This window comes from Ziziphus jujuba, chromosome 9 (genome assembly GCF_031755915.1).
Source record: "Ziziphus jujuba cultivar Dongzao chromosome 9, ASM3175591v1".
Lineage (NCBI taxonomy): Eukaryota > Viridiplantae > Streptophyta > Magnoliopsida > Rosales > Rhamnaceae > Ziziphus > Ziziphus jujuba.
The window spans coordinates 21,687,903-21,705,865 of record NC_083387.1 but is presented as its reverse complement, the minus strand read 5'-3'; the positions used below and the strand labels follow the sequence as shown (position 1 = coordinate 21,705,865).

At 26.8% G+C, this 17,963-nt stretch overlaps 1 protein-coding gene across 1 annotated transcript; it reads right to left on the bottom strand.

Moving 5' to 3' along the window:
• Positions 1-12,753: 12,753 nt before the first annotated feature.
• Positions 12,754-14,405, bottom strand: LOC107427352 (acetylserotonin O-methyltransferase). Its single transcript, XM_048481618.2, has 2 exons — positions 13,590-14,405; positions 12,754-13,235 (listed from the first exon to the last, which is right to left on the bottom strand). Exons 1-2 carry the CDS (start codon positions 14,367-14,369, stop codon positions 12,933-12,935), a joined length of 1,083 nt encoding a protein of 360 aa, XP_048337575.2. The 5' UTR covers positions 14,370-14,405; the 3' UTR covers positions 12,754-12,932.
• Between the last annotated feature and the right edge of the window lie 3,558 nt (positions 14,406-17,963).

The window sequence follows — 17,963 nt, the reverse complement described above, 5'->3', positions numbered from 1 at the left end:
CTTTTAATTATGCCATTTGCTAAGGAATGCTGCAAATTTTAAACTACACATCAATCTCACACTCACTCAAATAAATTATGAATGACACTGGGTTCCATCCAATCTTATCATGTATACTATAATATTCATCATCCTGTCAAACCTCATAGCCTTCAACACTTTTTTATTCTTCTAAAGCATCACTTTCACCTTGACCTCTTTAAAGACAACCAAAAAGTCTAACTCCTCACTAATAGTCTAAACATATCCATAATAGTAGAAGTTATCAACATAAGTAATAAAACATATATAGCCTTTCAAAGTAGGTGGTGTACCAAAAACAAAAAAAAAAAAAGACATAGAGATTAATGTCGTAACATAAAGAATTATTACAAGTTCTGGCACATATTGGCATAACTATAAGAGCCACAGCAACAAAATAAGGGAATTAATACAAGCAGCAATTTACAAGCCAAGTAACCACAGAATGCCACATAAAGTCTCAAGCAACTTACCTTTCCTTATCATCTCCTATTAAGCAATCAATATTCAACAGTTGACCAAATTATAACCAAAGGTTGCACCATTCAGGAAAAAGATTCTTTCTTTTCACCTACTAATGACAAACCACCTTTTGTACCAATAAAAAAATTGGCAACAAAACCACCCTTATTCTCACTGGGCTTTAGATATTTACCGTCATTACAGAAACCTTCCTGTATTTGTCCTTTTAATTGGTTAGTATAACAAAAGGCTTAAACTTGTTCAGCTTGATGTTATCCTTCTCATTAAAAAGATACTAGTTAACTCCTTCAAAATATATCCGAACTTCTTAATGTAATGATGCTTGATCCAGTATTGTCAAAAAGACATAAAGCTCCTCACTATGGTAAGAGATACTCCTTATCAAAATCCTTGTCAAGGTCCATGAGATCGATATAATAAGAGAAAAGTTTCAAGATAAGCCCATTCACACCACTAACTCCATCATATACAATAAAGTTCGATAAATTCAAATATGGTGTTTCTTAATTTATCAAAATGATAAATTTCCTGCTAATCTCAAAGAGCTTATGAACAGTATTCATAAAACATAATATCTAAAGTATAGAATCATGCATGTGATTCTCCATGACTATCATATAGCAATTATACAAGTGCTTGAAGTCCTTAGACAACATTTAACCCTGCTGTATTATAAATATTTCGTATCTTTGGTGGAGTAAAAAAGAAAGCTAATACAAGGGTCAAGCATTGTTTCAAAATCTTTAATAGCTTTTGATAATTTGTTTATTCAATTTTTCTATGGCTTTCATAGGTAGAGTATTAGAGGTGCTTCCAGCTGTGAAATAGTAAATAACAAAAATGCAATACATCACAAGGACTATGCAAATGCTATCTTTCTAGGCCCCTCAATCACATCAAAGCACATAACATTGCTAGGGTCCTCGTAACACAAATGATACCCATCAACGGGTCAGGGACATTCATGGTATTTAATCAACTTTCACTTCCATTCCAAGCATCCTACCAAGTAATTAAACCATCAATTGGGTAACCCAATCACCTATATGAGCCTTAATTCAAAAGTGGAAGAGAATATAAATTACACTAGCAATTTCATGAAATAGGTAAGCTAAGTTTTACGACAGGTATATACTTAGCATCCTATCCACTATGCCAACTCCAAGTTGACATGCATAAATTAAATAAATTAAACCTCACTATAGGTGAGTATATAAAATTAAATTTACTATGTCAACTTCTAGTACCCTGGCAATTTCATGATATGGACAAATTAAGTCTCACGACAGGTGAGTACTTAAAATTTCACATTACTATGCTAACTAGGCATTAAGCCTCATGACAATACATGGTTTGGACATAACAAATCTCACAATAAAAAAGTACTTAGCCAATCCCCACCACTATGTCAAACATATCATAAAGCTTTTTAATGGGAAATTTAACCAAAAATATTTAATTTAAACCTTGGTCATTTCAATTAATAAGTTAGGAATGGAGATAATTCTTTTTTATTTTTATAAAATAAAAAATAAATAAAACCATATATATAATATAAAAATAAATAATTTTTTTATAAATAAAATAAAACCATGTAAATAAGATAAAATAAATAAATAATTTAAAAAAAAAAAGAAAAAAGAAAAAGGGAGCTAAAGTCAGCATGCCGATTCAGCAACGTGATGACATCATCAAATGACATAGCCAAATTCCACACAAATTGTCATGTGCATCAGCTTCTCCACCCTACCGGGTTGCGGTTCGACCTGTTTTCCAAAGAAACAGGTCACATAACCCCGCTTCTTCAACCCGCCAAAAAATTGACATTTTCGACCATCATTTTCTTCAATTTTTATGTCTATCTTCTCTTCTCAGAATGGGAAATATAATTTAGAGATCAATTTGGAAAAAAAAAGCCCAAAATCAATACCCAAACTCAAGAGAGAAATTTCAACCTTAATGGGTTTCCATGCCATTCTGAAGAATTTTTGGGCAATATTGGTCACATTGTTCTCATCTTAATGTGGGCATCAAAATGCCCAAACTACTTTATTCAAAGCATGGCAAAAATTTAACACAAAACAGATATTATATTTTCAATTGGTTTCACAATTTTTCTAACCAAAAAAACACAAGTTCTTTGGCCCAATTGAATACCCAAAATGCTCCATTCCATCCGAAAAATAGTTTACAAATACACCTAGTTCTCAATTTCCCCAAAAAAAATAATAAATAAATGTCACAAAATGTTGCTAAAAAAAAATTATATGAACCCGATACTGCACCAAATCTTATATAATATGTATATATTTATTTCAATTAAAGGCTAAAAAAACCTCAAAAGAAATCAATCAATAAAATTCAAAGTTTAATTTCAGTCAAATCACTATCGGTGTAATAAAATCTGAATGCACCCATAAATTAAATGCATAAAATAAATTGTAATATAATTTGTGTTAGTAGGCTCTGATACAAATTGTTAGTTCTATCATAACATGAATAATAATATTCATCAACTATAGCACTATATTTTCAAGATCTACACACAACTATAACTTTAGAATATGATATACTAACCTTTTAAATGCAACCATTGATTTATTAGATCTTTTAAATCTACCTACAAAACAGAATATAGGAATAATACCTAATGGACACACTCCTCTCCAACCTTAATTCCTCAAGTTTTCATCAAACAGGCATTTTAGATGACTCAAAACCCTAATTATATCGTATTATTCTCGCCAATGACTTATTCTTAATTCATTTATAAATATATAAAAAATAATTAATAAAATAATAATAGTAATAATAATAAATATAATATAATAGTAAAAACATGGAATAAGCCAATTGGGCTTTTAGAGAGAAGAGGTCATTCAGTCCAATGGGCCAACTGAAGTATTATAGAAAGTGTGTGTCCAAGGGCTCTACTGAAAGGGTAAATAAACAAGCTAGTTTCATTATTAGTATAAAAAAAAAAAACCCTGTAAGTGATTTATATGATTATCGCTAGTTCACACAAAATATCTAACATTTTGTACTTAGAAATTAAATTAGGTTCGATGAGAACCAACAAAGAAAATGTATAAGGCAATAAGTATTGCAAGCTACATTATACATAGCTCACAGAAAATATATTCTCAATTGCATAGAAAAGACATGTATACTTGCCTTTATACCTTTAATAAGTTTCCTTTAAATTTTATGGAACTCAAAAATCAGTCATTGATTATTTAATTGCTTGGAAATGTTTATGTTTTCTTTTTTTTAATTTTGTTAAAGGTTTTACTTTAATTTTGTATAACTAATTTGTGCTTTAAATTGTTTTCAGATGTCTCATCACTCCAAGATTGAAAACTACTTCAAAATGTTTATAAAAGAAAGTTTATTTTGATAAACATTTTTTTTTTGGGTACCTATAAAGGACTTTAATTACCAATCATGTGTACTTGATATTTTACATAGAAAAAGAAAAGTTGGAAACCAAAAACATAAATTTTACAAAATGGGGATAAAGTATTATGGCTAACATGTGCTCATATGGTCCTCACTTGAGGCAAAATTTTGCTGAAAGATATTTGACCAAGCACCATATGTGGTGCTGTGATTGTGGAGTGGGATGATTGAATAAGAAGATTAAGAGAAAAAGAAAAAAAAAAAAAAGAGGAAAAAAAAAAGGAAGAAAGAAAGATAGAAAGGGCAGCCAAACAAGATGAAATCAACAATACAAATAAACTGTATAGTAAACTTGGATTTGTTGATAGTTGGGAATAAATGCAGAAAAAGGAAAGGGGGACTCAACAAAAAGACTTATTTTGATTGGACAACACTAGTATGCTTGATCCTTTCCTAATCTGGACATTTTGCCCTACCTCTTGATACAGTTTTCATAAGTTGGTAACTCATAGAACTTTTTTGAAAAATGATAACTACATATAGGATTATGTATATTTATAAAGTGATAATTCTTATACTTAATTTAAAAAGTTAAAAACATCCTTAGTGGAACCTCTTTATATGTGTAGCTGAAGTAAAGGAGAGAATACACATCCATTTTAATAGTAAGACAGCTACCAATTTTGTTGCACTATGAAATTATCACCAACTTTTTCTTTTTTTCTTTTTTTTTTTTTTTTGTACTTTAAAAATCGGGTTGGGTGATTTTGGAAACTAAAAGAGTTATGGATATATAAATATATATATATATATATATATATATATATATATAGCTAGTTTCTCATCAAGATGTCCCGATGGATTTTTCATCAGGACCTCACTTATCATCCATCCTTTTGATCTCTTCAAGGGTTAAGATTTAAATATGCATATGGCATTTATATGAATCTTAATTGGGTTCACTTTGCCTTTTTAGGATTTTAGTATTTCAGTAGATTTAAATAAATTCTCAAATACATATTTAAATCTTAGCCTTTGAAGAGATCCAAAGTAGATAATTGAGGTCCTAATAGATTTTTCCATTAAAACATTCTGATAAGAAATTGATTGTATATATATATATATATATGTATATGTATTGTTGGATTGTATATATATATATATATATATATGTATTTGACAATAAGTGGGACCCTTTGCACCTCTTTGGTGCCCAAAAGTTTCCAACTAGTTCTTATAGTTGCGCTAAAGCAGTACTAAAGATTGACCTTTGGTATTATGGCTAACCACTACACCAAAATAGTAAATTAATGATACTAATTATGAGACGCTACACAAAAACTGCATCTGTAAAAAGAAAGTTGTGATGCTAAAGATAAAGTATCGACTAAAATGCTTAAATTATACAACGCTTTCCTAATACAAGCATCGCTTAATAACAACAATAAGTGATACTTTTTTTGGGTGTCATTTGTTCTATGAATAAAAACATCAATCGATGCTTTTATAAACAAAGCGTTAGTAAAAATAATTGATATTGGATGATGCTTTTGCGTTAAAAGTGTCGGCTATTATAATTTTTTTCATAATTTATTCTAATTTTATTTAATTTTGGCAGTATGAAGAAAAGTAACCATATTAAAAAAATATATACTATTTATTTTATTTTATTTATGCAGAAAAAGTGTTAGGCAATGTTTTTTTAAACAAAAGCGTCAACTTTTGTATGTAAATTTGAAATTTTCATATGTTTTATATTTTATTTATATGTATCTTAATATTGAATATACTAATTAGCAATATAAAGCAAAATAATTAAGCTAGTCATTTAATTTAATTTATTTGTGTTTAAATTTTTAATTAATTATTTTTAATTTATTATAGGTGCGATAATGTATAGGCGATGCTCTTAAGATAAAAAGTGTAAGCTTTGTTTGAAACTCCAAGCCTTAAATGCATTTTTTATTTTTTATTCATATGTATATAAATATTAAATATATTAATTAGCAATATGAATCAAAATAAATAATCTACTCATTCAATCTATTCATGTTTAAATTTTAACTTAATTATTTTTAAATTAATATAAGTTTGATGAATTTTTTTTAATAATTTAAAGGTATTAAGTGATGTTTTTAACAACAAAAGTGTCACCTATTAGCTTATTTTTAAAAAATTTTATTTAATATTATATTTTATTCGTATGTATATAAATATTAAATATATTAGTTAGTAACATGAAGCAAAAGATTGACAAAGTAGTTTTTTTTTTTTTAATAATTTGAAGGCATTAGGCGACGCTTTTATCTTTTAATGATAAAAGCATCGCCTATTATCTTATTTTTTAAAATTAATTAATATTATATTTCATTCATATATGTATGAATATTAAATATATTAATTAGCAATATGAAACAAAATAATTAATCTGTTAGTTTAATTTATTTGTATTTTAGTTTTCACTTAATTAGGCAATGCTTTTGGTGTCATATTAACTTATTATTTAAAATTATATTTAATGTTATATTTTATTTATATGCATAAATATATATATATATATATATATATATATATATATATATAAATTGAGGAATAAGTGATTAGTGAATTAGCAGAAATTAAGGTTTGAGATATATTTGGATATCTGTTTTATGAAAACCTGAGGGAAAATGGTTGGAGAGCAATGTCTTCGTTAGGTAGTACTACTCCTGTCACTTTGTAATCTATTTTGCAGATTAAAAAATTTTATGTTGATTCAATGACTATATTTAAAATGCTAAATATAGTATGTGAAGATCTTGGTAATACAGTTAAATATATTAATTAGCAATGCGAAGCAAAAGATTGACAAAGTCATTATTATTATTATTATATATATATATATATATATATATATATATATATATATATATATATATATATATATTTTTGGTATTTTGAATACTAATGGACAATACTTTTAGCATCAAAAGCATCGCTTATCAGTTTTTTTATTTTTTTCTGCAATTTTAGTTAATATTTTGTTTGATTCATATGTATATAAATATTAAATATATTAACTAGAAATATAAAGCAAAATAATTAATCCGTTCATTTAATTTATTTGCATTTGAATTTTAACTTAATTATTTGTTAAATTAATATAAGTTTGACAAATATTTTTTTTTTTTAATTTCAAAGCTTTAGGTGACACTTTTAACATAAAAGTGTTGCCTATTAGCTTATCTTTTAAATTTTTTTGTTAATTATGTGTACATTCACAAATGCTTATTTATTTATTTTTTTTTTTTTGTTATTGTTGTCAATTAATTTATGCTTAAATAAGTTGTGCTTATTTAATTTATTAATTTATTATATTTCTTTAATTTATTATATTTGTTTTTATTGTTTTAATTATTTTTTTGTTCCCATTCTTTTAATGTAAATTTATGGACACGTTTGATCAAAATGCTCTCCTAGATAATAATAATGATAGATCATGATCAAGTGATGAGGCCAAACTGAGTATTTTGGCTAAAACACATAAAAGAAGAGAACATACAATGATGCAAGGTCTTAGGAAGGGTGTTGGGGGAAGAAATAATTTGGAACTTCAATTTAATGAGGTTGAAGCTTCTCTCAACCGTGCAGCCGTGCAAATGAATAGTTTGGAGGGCTCATTAGTTCGTAGTACAGTACCAATTAGTTTATCTAATTGGAAAGTTACTACAAAACAATTAAAAAATAACATATGGGATTCAATAAAAGTAATACATTATTTGTTTATTGCATATTTAGTTATGAATTTTTATTACTTCTTTTTTAATTTAACTTATAATTAAATTTATGAGTAACTTTTTTTTTCTACATACGTCAATATATGGTTTAATTTATATTAATTTCTTTGTATGCATTTTTTTATATATAATTGATCATATTTCATTTGTTAATCGATGTTATTAAATATGTTTTAAATTTGCAATAATATTTCAATAAAGATGATGGATTTAAGAAGGAACTCTTAAACATTGTGGTGTGAAGTGGAGGAAATTTAAAAGTTTCTTGTATACCAAATATGTTCGACTGTATTTTGACACACCTGAAATATTTAAACATTCATCTGAAATGTATCAATTTATAATCCAAGACATGGGGAATGAATTTCTAAAACAGAAATTGACGGAAGAGGTCAATGTATATTTTTAAGTATTTATCAAATGCACAAAAGTTAAGTTACTTATATAATTGTGCTGTCGTTAATTACTTAAAAATAAACTTTAAGTTACTTATATAATTGTGCTGTCATTAATTACTTAAAAATAAACTTTAAGTTACTTATATAATTGTGCTGTCATTAATTACTTAAAAATAAACTTAATTAATTACTTAAAAATTAATTATTTAATTTTCTAATATGTATATGTGTTTATAATTTTGCAAGAATTAAGTAAGCAATAATCTCAAATAAGAATATTGAATAAGTATTCTCATAGAATGAGTGCGTTGAGATATGCGAGATTGGAAAAAGTCATGATATGTGTTTTATTTTTACTTGCATTTAATTATATATGTATTTTTTTTTATTTTAATCACATGGTATTATTAATATTTATTTGTAACTTTTGCAGCAAATTAAAAGAGGCACCTAAATATACATAGAACGTGAGGATCTATGAATACATGCATAGATGGGGGAAAATAAAAAATATCCAAGTGAAGAAATTGAAATTTTTGTGGAAAAAATTGTGAGTTTTTATTTATAATTGAAATATGGAATATTTATATATGATTAATTTTATAATTTATATATTTTTATGATTGGAATATGGATATTTTTGTTTAGTTTTTAAATTTATATTTTTTTTCATTCACTTAATTATTCTATGAATTTTATTATTATTGTTGCCATGCAAAATATATTAATTTTTAATTAATATTGTAATTAAATATTCATTCAATAATTTAATATATATTGTAAGCATAATTAATAATTTTTTACCACTACATATTGTTATGGATTGAAATATAGATATTTTTGTTTACTTTCCAATTTTATACTTTTGTTCATTCACTTAATTATGCTATGAATTTTATTATTATTATTATTGTGACACAAAATATATTAATTTTTAATTAATATTGTAATTAAATATTCAATCAATCATTTAATATATATTGTAAGCATAATTAATTAGTTTTTACCACTATATATTATTATGATTGAAATACAAATATATTTTTTAGTTTTTAATTTTATATTTTTATTCATTCACTTAATTATACTTTAATTTATTATTATTGTTGCCAATGCACAATATATTAATTTTTAGTTAAATATTGTAAATTTTCTAATAATTTAATCATTTAACATATATTGTAGAATGTCGTAAGGTAGAAGGCAAAGGAAGAAAAAATTGAGTCTCCACCTCCTGATGATATACTTGCACAAGTTTTGGGGATCTATGAATATAGAAGTCGGCTTAGGAGTAGAGACAAAGGTCATACGGTAACTAATTTTTTCAACACACCTAGGCAAAGTTCACAAAAGAAAGATAAGTCTGAGGAGAATAAGAGAATTACCAAGCTAGAACTTGTTTTTAGTGGTCTTTTCGAGATCATTTAAAAGAAAAGCAACGTTGAAAAAATTAGTAAGTTAGTATCTGCATATGGTATTAAGCTACAATCTTACCCTCATACACCTGGACAGTAGGCTTCGCATGGAAAGTCATGGTATTCTCGTTTTCATAGTCAATTATCACATGGAGATCGTGGAGTACACGATGATGATGTTGCTGATCTAGGGACCACATCTATTGCTAGGCTTCATACTCCTCCTACTTAACGATCACCTATGACATCTTTAGAAGTATTGTAACAAAAAAACAAAAACAAAAAAGAAAATTGAAATGTATATTTAGCATTAATATATATGTTTAAATAATAATATTTTTATTCATTTTGTTATTATTTATGTTTAATTTTGTTATCATTATAACCATGAGAAGTATATAAATATATAGTTATATATATATATATATATATATATATATATATATTCTATATTAATTAGTTGTTCTAACTTTATTTGTAATGCAGGGAATCAAATGCAATCCTGCACAAGGCAAGGTTGAAAATGCAGTCGTATATGGTAATTTGGCTCCTTCTATTCCAACGGATGTGTGCCATGGTGTTATGCTAAGTGATCAAAATTTGAAAATCATTGTTGATGAGGTGATTGATGAATTTGTAATTTACTATTCTATCATTTGATATCAGATGTGCTGGTGATTATGAAGGGGCATTTATTGCATGACTTAGACATCTTGTTATTTTACCATTATATGAGGTACATTTGATGTAACTGTAATTTTGTTTTTGTTATGCTAATATGTTGTTTATGAATATTTAAAGGGAAGTTCAAAGAAAAAACATGCTATGGATGATGAATGTAGTGATGGTGATGCCTTAATAGTTACTCCACCAATCCGCAAGTTGTTACATTGGATCGAGGATGTCGAAAGGGATCATTTATGGATATTTCATATGATTTGAAAGAACAGTAGAATATGAACAAGATTTGTGCATATCGAAGAACAACATAAATTGAGTTTTGTTATATGCATGAATTATTTTTCCAAGTGCATCTTGATCTATATAAGGTAACTTAAATTTAAATCTGTTTATTTCTAATTTTTCAATTCAATTAATTATAAATGTGACTATAAAAAAATTATATTTTCTTGTAATTTGATTATACAGGCACTTATATAATGTATTGATAGGCATACAAGTTGAAGGGAATTATTTTTTTGTTCGCTAACATTGCACCAATTGGCCATGCAAATCCTCATGAAAGAATGATAAATATATTAAGTAGATGGCCATATACAAGGTAATGTCATCTATGATTCTTTCCATACTATGTAAGGTATGCTGTGTTAAGTGATAATATATTTTGTTACATAACTAATATAATTAAATTACGTATTAACTAATAATTTATGGGTGTTTTTAGCAATTATTGGATGTTAGGTGTTATTGATCTCCATGAACCAGTAATATGGTTTTACGATTCAATGAAGAATCATAGTCATATATCTTTGTTCGATGAGTAAATTAATTAACTAATTTTTATTTAATTAATTGTATAATAACTTTTTATAATATTAAAATTATTATACAATATTTATATATGCATAGTGAATTCGTTGAATGGAACCAGGGGAAGACACTTGGAAAAAAAAGGCTTCGATGGCAAAACAACACAAAGGTAATTGTTATATTTAAAATGAACATCATTAATTGTTAATTTACATACTTGTTATCTTACACATGAACTTCTTATCCAATTTTATATTTAAATTAATATTTGCAAATTTAGACTTCTAAGCACTTGGGAACATCGAATGTGGCTATTATATTATGATGATAATAAAGGATATTATTAGGAAAAATATACCTTGGAAAAACTTACGAACAGTGATAATTTTAACATTTTAATATAATTAATTACTTTATACTAATTAATATTTATTTATTTTATATATGTTTTAATAAATTTTTAACATAATTTTTTTCATGTGCAATACAAGAGTGTAACTTGGTCACAAGACGATGTCCACTAGTATATAATTTTTTTCATGTGCAATACGAGAGTGTAATTTGGTCACAAAATGATGTCAACTAGTTTAGAGCTGAATGGGCATCAATTATGATCTCATACATTTCATCTCAATAAGTATATTACTTTAATTGCTTTTGTTTGTACATAACTATATAAATAGTTGATCGGATTGTAAAATTATTATATGAGTTAATATTTAACTTATTTGAAATATTATTTTGTCATGTAAATATTTATTTGAATTTTGTTGTCTATTAATTATTTTGCATGAAGCTATCTATTAACCAATTCTAATTTGATAAAAATCTAAAGCATCATTCTAAATTTCAAAAACAAAAAAGGAAAGACAACGCTTTTATGCAAAACATCGCTATATATAAAAGAATAGCTAACCTTTTTTTACAAAGTCGTTGCTATATATGGAAATAGCCGATGCTTTTTGAAAAAAAATATCGCTATATATGAATAATGATGCCTTTTTAAAAAGCATCGCTATATGCAATGAGAATAACCGACACTTTTTAAAAAGTGTAGCTAAATGTTTACATGAATAACTGACTCTTTTTAATATTTATATGAGCAACCGATGTTCTTTTGAAAAACATCGCTAATGTATAGAAATAGCCAATGCTTTTTGGTTAAACCTCTCTCTCTCTCTCTCTCTCTCTCTCTCTCTCTCTCTCTCTCTCTCTCTCTCTCTCTCTCTCTCCTCTCTCTCTCTCTCTCTCTCTCTCTCTCTCTCTCTCTCTCTCTCTCTCTCTCTCTCTTCTCTCTCTCCTCTCTCCTCTTCTCTCTCTCTCTCTCTCTCTCTCTCTCTCTCTCTCTCTCTCTCTCTCCTCTCTCTCTCTCTCTCTCTCTCTCTCTCTCTAGATTATTATTTGCAGCAAAAGAACAAAAGTATATCATAGAAACAACTTTATTGTAACCAAATATGAACCGTCACACCCTTCCACCAACTTTATTATATTGTAACTATAACTGCCATCAGACCCCAGTCTTGTTTTAACCAATTAATTACCAATTTATCATCATGTCCAAAATGCTAAGGATGACAATTGATGTTATGATTCATTGGAACATGTTGTCATTTTATGTTGAAAACCATGCTCATATGGTAAGCGCTAAGGATATCGTGACTTCAATTATTATGGCTTAATATGGGTGCAAACGACAACCTAATAGATTGTCACGTGGTAATTATAAATAATAGATTGTTTGGAGGACAAAAAAATATTTAGTCAAATCCAAGAAACTAGGTTTGGAACTTAACAATCAGAAATTACATACTATGGCAGCACTGACATATATATATATATATAGTACCACTAGAGGATAACCTGAACATACATGAAATCAGAAACTTATTGATTATTTAATAGAAATAAATTAATAATTTGGACACCGGCCCTAAATTTGTTTTAATAGATCAAGGAAAAGCCTCAATAATAGATTGCACTGCATCAATGGGCCTTATGGTGCGCCGACTAAACCCAACCTGGCCAAGAACATATTCCCATTCCTTCAATGTCCTCTCTTTGCCTGTGCTTGTATGTGCCATCATCACCATATCTAGCATGAGCCGCACATCACTTAGCTTGTCTTTTTTCTCATCCTCTTCCTCAATCACTGCTTCTACTATTATCACTTTCCCTTTGTCCTTTGGAATTGCTTCCTTGCACTTCTTTAGTATTTGGATACACTCTTCATCTCCCCAGTCATGAAGAACCCACTATACCATTTACAAAAACAAATTAAATTAGTGAAAGAAAAACGCAAAAGCTATATATATATATATATATACAATAATATAAGATCAAACTTGTTAAGATTTCTATGGTAACATGTGACCGAAGGTTTCTACAATATATAATTAACTAGCTAAAATGTTAGTATTATTATTATTTGTTTTGAAACAATTCAAATGATAATGACCACTTATGTTTTGAGTTAAATCACAAAGATCCAAAATTTTGCATAAATGTTTTGTAAAATTGATTATAATTGTACATCATTTTCAGGCCAAAAAACAAAAAAGAAAGTACATTTTCAGGCCAAAAAAACAAAAAAGAAAGTACATACTAACCATGATGAAAACAGCATCTGCCTTGGGAACAGAATCAAACATGTCACCTCCAAAATTCTCAACACCCTCAGACTCCGTGGCATCACAAACAACATGGGGAAGATCAAAATTTATGCCTCGAATCCACGGAAAAGCCTTCACCAACATACCCAAGGCCGTCCCAGTTCCACCGCCAACATCCACCACCGTTCTAATCCCGTTGAATACATCCTTACCTCTCTCAACTATGGCAGACACTGCCACCCTCGCATTGCAAGCCATGGCTTCATTGATAAGCCGGCTGTGAGCAGGATTTGCGGAAGCATAGCTCCACACGTCCTCGCCGTTAGCGGCTTCAAACGGTGAGGAGCCAGCGCTCCTTATTCGGGCGCTCAGGCCATGCCAGGGTGCGAGCATTGGGGGGCTGCTTTCCAGAAGGAGGAAAGCAGCCATGCTGTGTACTTGACCGGACCTCATGAGGAGCCGGGAAAGAGGCGTTTGAGAGTAAGCTGGAGAGGCTGATTGGGATGTGTTTGTCTGTTTGAATATGCCGCGGTGGATTAAGAACCTCATGATGCGGTGAAGGTGGGAAGGAGAGCAGCCAAGTGTGGACGCTAACTCAGAGAGTGTGATGGAGTTTCCATGTGTTTCTATGGTTTCGGCTATGCCGAGCTCAATGGCTGATTTCACTACCGCCATTTCGACATACCCGAATACGTATTTCCAGATTTCTACTTTGGCTTGCTCATGATCTAACACTTCTTCCTCTACCCTTTTCAATTCCCTGTGTATTTCTGCCATATTTCTCTTCTGAGTGTTTGCAGTTTGTGTTTGAGTTTACAGTATATGTATCTATATATATATATGTGTGTGTGTGTGTGTAAATAAGGAAAGGAACTATAATTACTAATCAAATTGACACGAGGAACATTGGATTCTTAAAATTCACGCTAGATTAATTAAATTATTTAATAGAAACCTTTTTTTTTTTTTTTTTTACTAAATTATATTATCCTCCTGCATACACTAAATCTTCCCCCTCTGGGAAAGATTTTGTATATATATTATTTCGAGGAGCATTATAATATATATAATTTTAACCACTTGTAGATAGGCGTGCATCCTGATCTTATGCATGTACATGTTTTACAATTGTATAATTGGTAGAAAGGGAAATCATACAAGTTGCGAAATTTTTATTTCAATTTATACTCAACATGATTAATGTCTGAAGAATGAGTCGATTTGTAGTCCCATATGTTCTCTGTTGGCTTCTTAATCTTAATATATATATATATATATATATATATATAATGTTAGGTGCCTTTTTTTTATTTTTTAAGTAAGTTCACAAGTTATGAATCAAATTCATGACCTTATGATAAAAAAAAAACATAATTTTTGCCCATTTATGTGTCTCATAGACACATCAGCTTTTTAATACATGTTGTAAAATAGAAGTTAGAAAGAAATAAGATTCTATTTGGAAAGTATCAAGTTATGAGGAAAATTAATTTTCGAAATTTAGTTACCTAAAAATTATTTTTTCTCTTATTATGTTTGGTGAGTAATAAAAAAGTTGAGATTTCTAAATAATTAAATTTAATATTGTATAATAAATTAAGGATAAATATGTATTCTTAAAAAAATTCCAAATCTATTTTTTTCGATATTTTTAAAATGAAACATTTATAGATAGGAATAATTTTCCCATATATTTTTCTACATTTGTAGAATTTAATTTCCCGACTCACACTTTTTCACCTTACAATAGATATCTAAACAAAAAAAAAATTATTAGTTTCCCAAGAAAATTATATTATCATTAATTTTACCATTATCCAAACAGACCTTAATTATATTTTGATACTTTCTACTTTTAAGGCATTGAAGTTTAGGTATTTAATTTTTTGATTTTTCAATCTATTTCAATTTGGATTTTTTTTTTTAACTATTGACTAATAAACTAAACTAATGACTAATATAAAACTGCAACAAATATTGAACAAAAAGATATTAAGTACCAAATTTTTAAATTAATTTTAAAAATTTACATTTTCAGTATCTTTTAATGTGAATCTTAATACAATTTAATACCAGTTAGATGATTTATACAAATTTTTATAAATAAATAAATAAATAAAAAACTAAGTGCGAAATTCTAAAAATAATTTTAATATATGTTTATTAGTATCTATCAGTTTGAAAACTGATATAATTTAATACTAATTATCTTACAATCATTCAATCTTGGAGATAAAAAGTCAAAATGAAATCCAAATTATAACAAAATTTAAAAAAAAAAAATTGAGGGCTCAAATTGTTTAATAAAAAAGTTGAAAGTCTAAATTGCAAAACCATAAAAATTAAAGGTGCCAAAGTATAATTAATTTAAAAATAAAAAGCATAAATATTATAAATGCATTTTTTTTTCACGTTCTTGGCCATGATTCAATCATTTTGGGAAATGAAAATTTTGAAAAAAAAAAAAAACAAAAAAAGTTATGTGATTGCCTACTTGGTTTAATTTTTGCTTAACTTATAGTTTTAGAGTATCTTCAACAGTTCTTTATTTTAAAAAGCATAATTTTTTTAAATAAAAAGCATCTCAAAGAATTTTAAAAAATAAAGAATGTGATTTTTTATCTAATTAAAATAGCTTTCTCTATAATTAATTATTTATTTTGCATTTCTCCTTAAATGATTATGATTCTTTTCCTAGTATTTAAAAAATGAAATATGAAATTATATATTAGTAGATTTAATTATAGTGCTAAAAAAATTGATAATGTAATTATTTTTTAGAAGGAAACTAAATATACATTAAATAAGAGAATTGATTTGATAAAAAACTACTTATCAATTTAAAACAAAAAATTATCAATTAAAAGTTTAATTTTATTGATTTTTAAAAATAACATTAATGAAATGCCTTAATAAAATGATATAATATAATTGAACATATCTTTAGTGGTATGATAGATCCATCCTTCATATATTATCTCCTATTGGAGAAGAAGATGCTCTTGGATGAAGTAAGTCAAACTTGTTTATGTAGACGTGGTTCACGTGAAAATTGTTCATGTAGATTTTGCCCACGTAATTACCCTTGATTGTCGCTAATTTATTTTTTTATTTTATCTTTATTTTATTATTTTTGAGATAGTGGCTTACCTCATTAAGATTTAATGAAGATTATTTGTTTTTGCTTTTTTTATATTTTACTTTATTATTATTATTATTATTATTTTTTTATTTTATTTTTTTTTTTTTTGGGGTGTTTTTGAAGTAGCAAAAAGTTGCTTAGTGGGCTCTTTTTAATTTTTAAATTTTTTGGTGAAACCTGCAACGCAGGAGGAAACTATGAGGGTACGCTTATCTAGACGCGTAAAAGTAAGTAGATCCCACCACTTAATACTGTCGGCCAGTATTAGATAAACCCGCGGGGTTTGGTTTATACAATAATTAAAATAAAAAAATTATTCTCCTTAATAATTAAAATAATTAAAATAATTTTAAAAAGTAAAAAATTTATTCTTCTAAATTAATGCTGTAATACACTTCTTCATGAAAAAGAAAGAAAAAAAACAAGAACATGCACGATTTTCTTAATTTTATTATTATTATTATTATTATTATTATTAAAACTAAAATTGATAAATTAAAGATAATTTAATTATTAAAGAAAATTGATTATAATATTAAAAAATAATAACAACTTATTTCTTATTAATTATATTAGAAAATTCAATGTTATCAATTTTTTTTATTTTTTGATGTTAAAACATTTTCTTAATTCTTTTGATATATATGGCTTTTGATAGTGAATAATAATCAAAACTTTATTAAATATATTATGAACAATGTAATTAATATCTTAAAATTATATGAATAATAAAAAAAAATCAATATATACGTTTGAAATTTATTAAAAAAATTATATGAATAATAATAAAAAAATTAATTTTGTCTATTTTGGATAATGTAATTATTTATACAAAATTATATGAACAATAAAATCATTTTATTTTAATAAAACTAATTTTTTTATGAAAAATTATATTATACTACGATCTATGTAGGATCCAAATATGCGGGGTATGATTGTTTATGACAGAAAGGAATAGTGTTCTCAGGAGCATTTTAGATGTTTTTGCAAAGCAAGCTCATTATTCATGATCTGTTTGTATAGTTTATATAATAAGATCTTTATATAATAAGATCTTTTGATGATAGAGTTTTTTCCAGTAGAATTTAGATAAGAAGAATTTTTATTAAAAAACTAATTAATGTATGATTATTAGTTTAAAAAATTACTTATTACAATTCATTTAATGTTTTTTGAACTTCCTGCATAAGCTCAAAGTAAACCTTTTTGACCAAGTCTAAAATTTT

Coding starts and splice junctions, on each gene's coding strand:
- LOC107427352 (XM_048481618.2), bottom strand. CDS start 14,369: ATGGCAGAAATACACAGGGAATTGAAAAGGGTAGAGGAAGAAGTGTTA. Junction 13,236..13,589: donor CAGATGCTGTTTTCATCATG/GTTAGTATGTAC, acceptor TAAATGGTATAG/TGGGTTCTTCATGACTGGGG.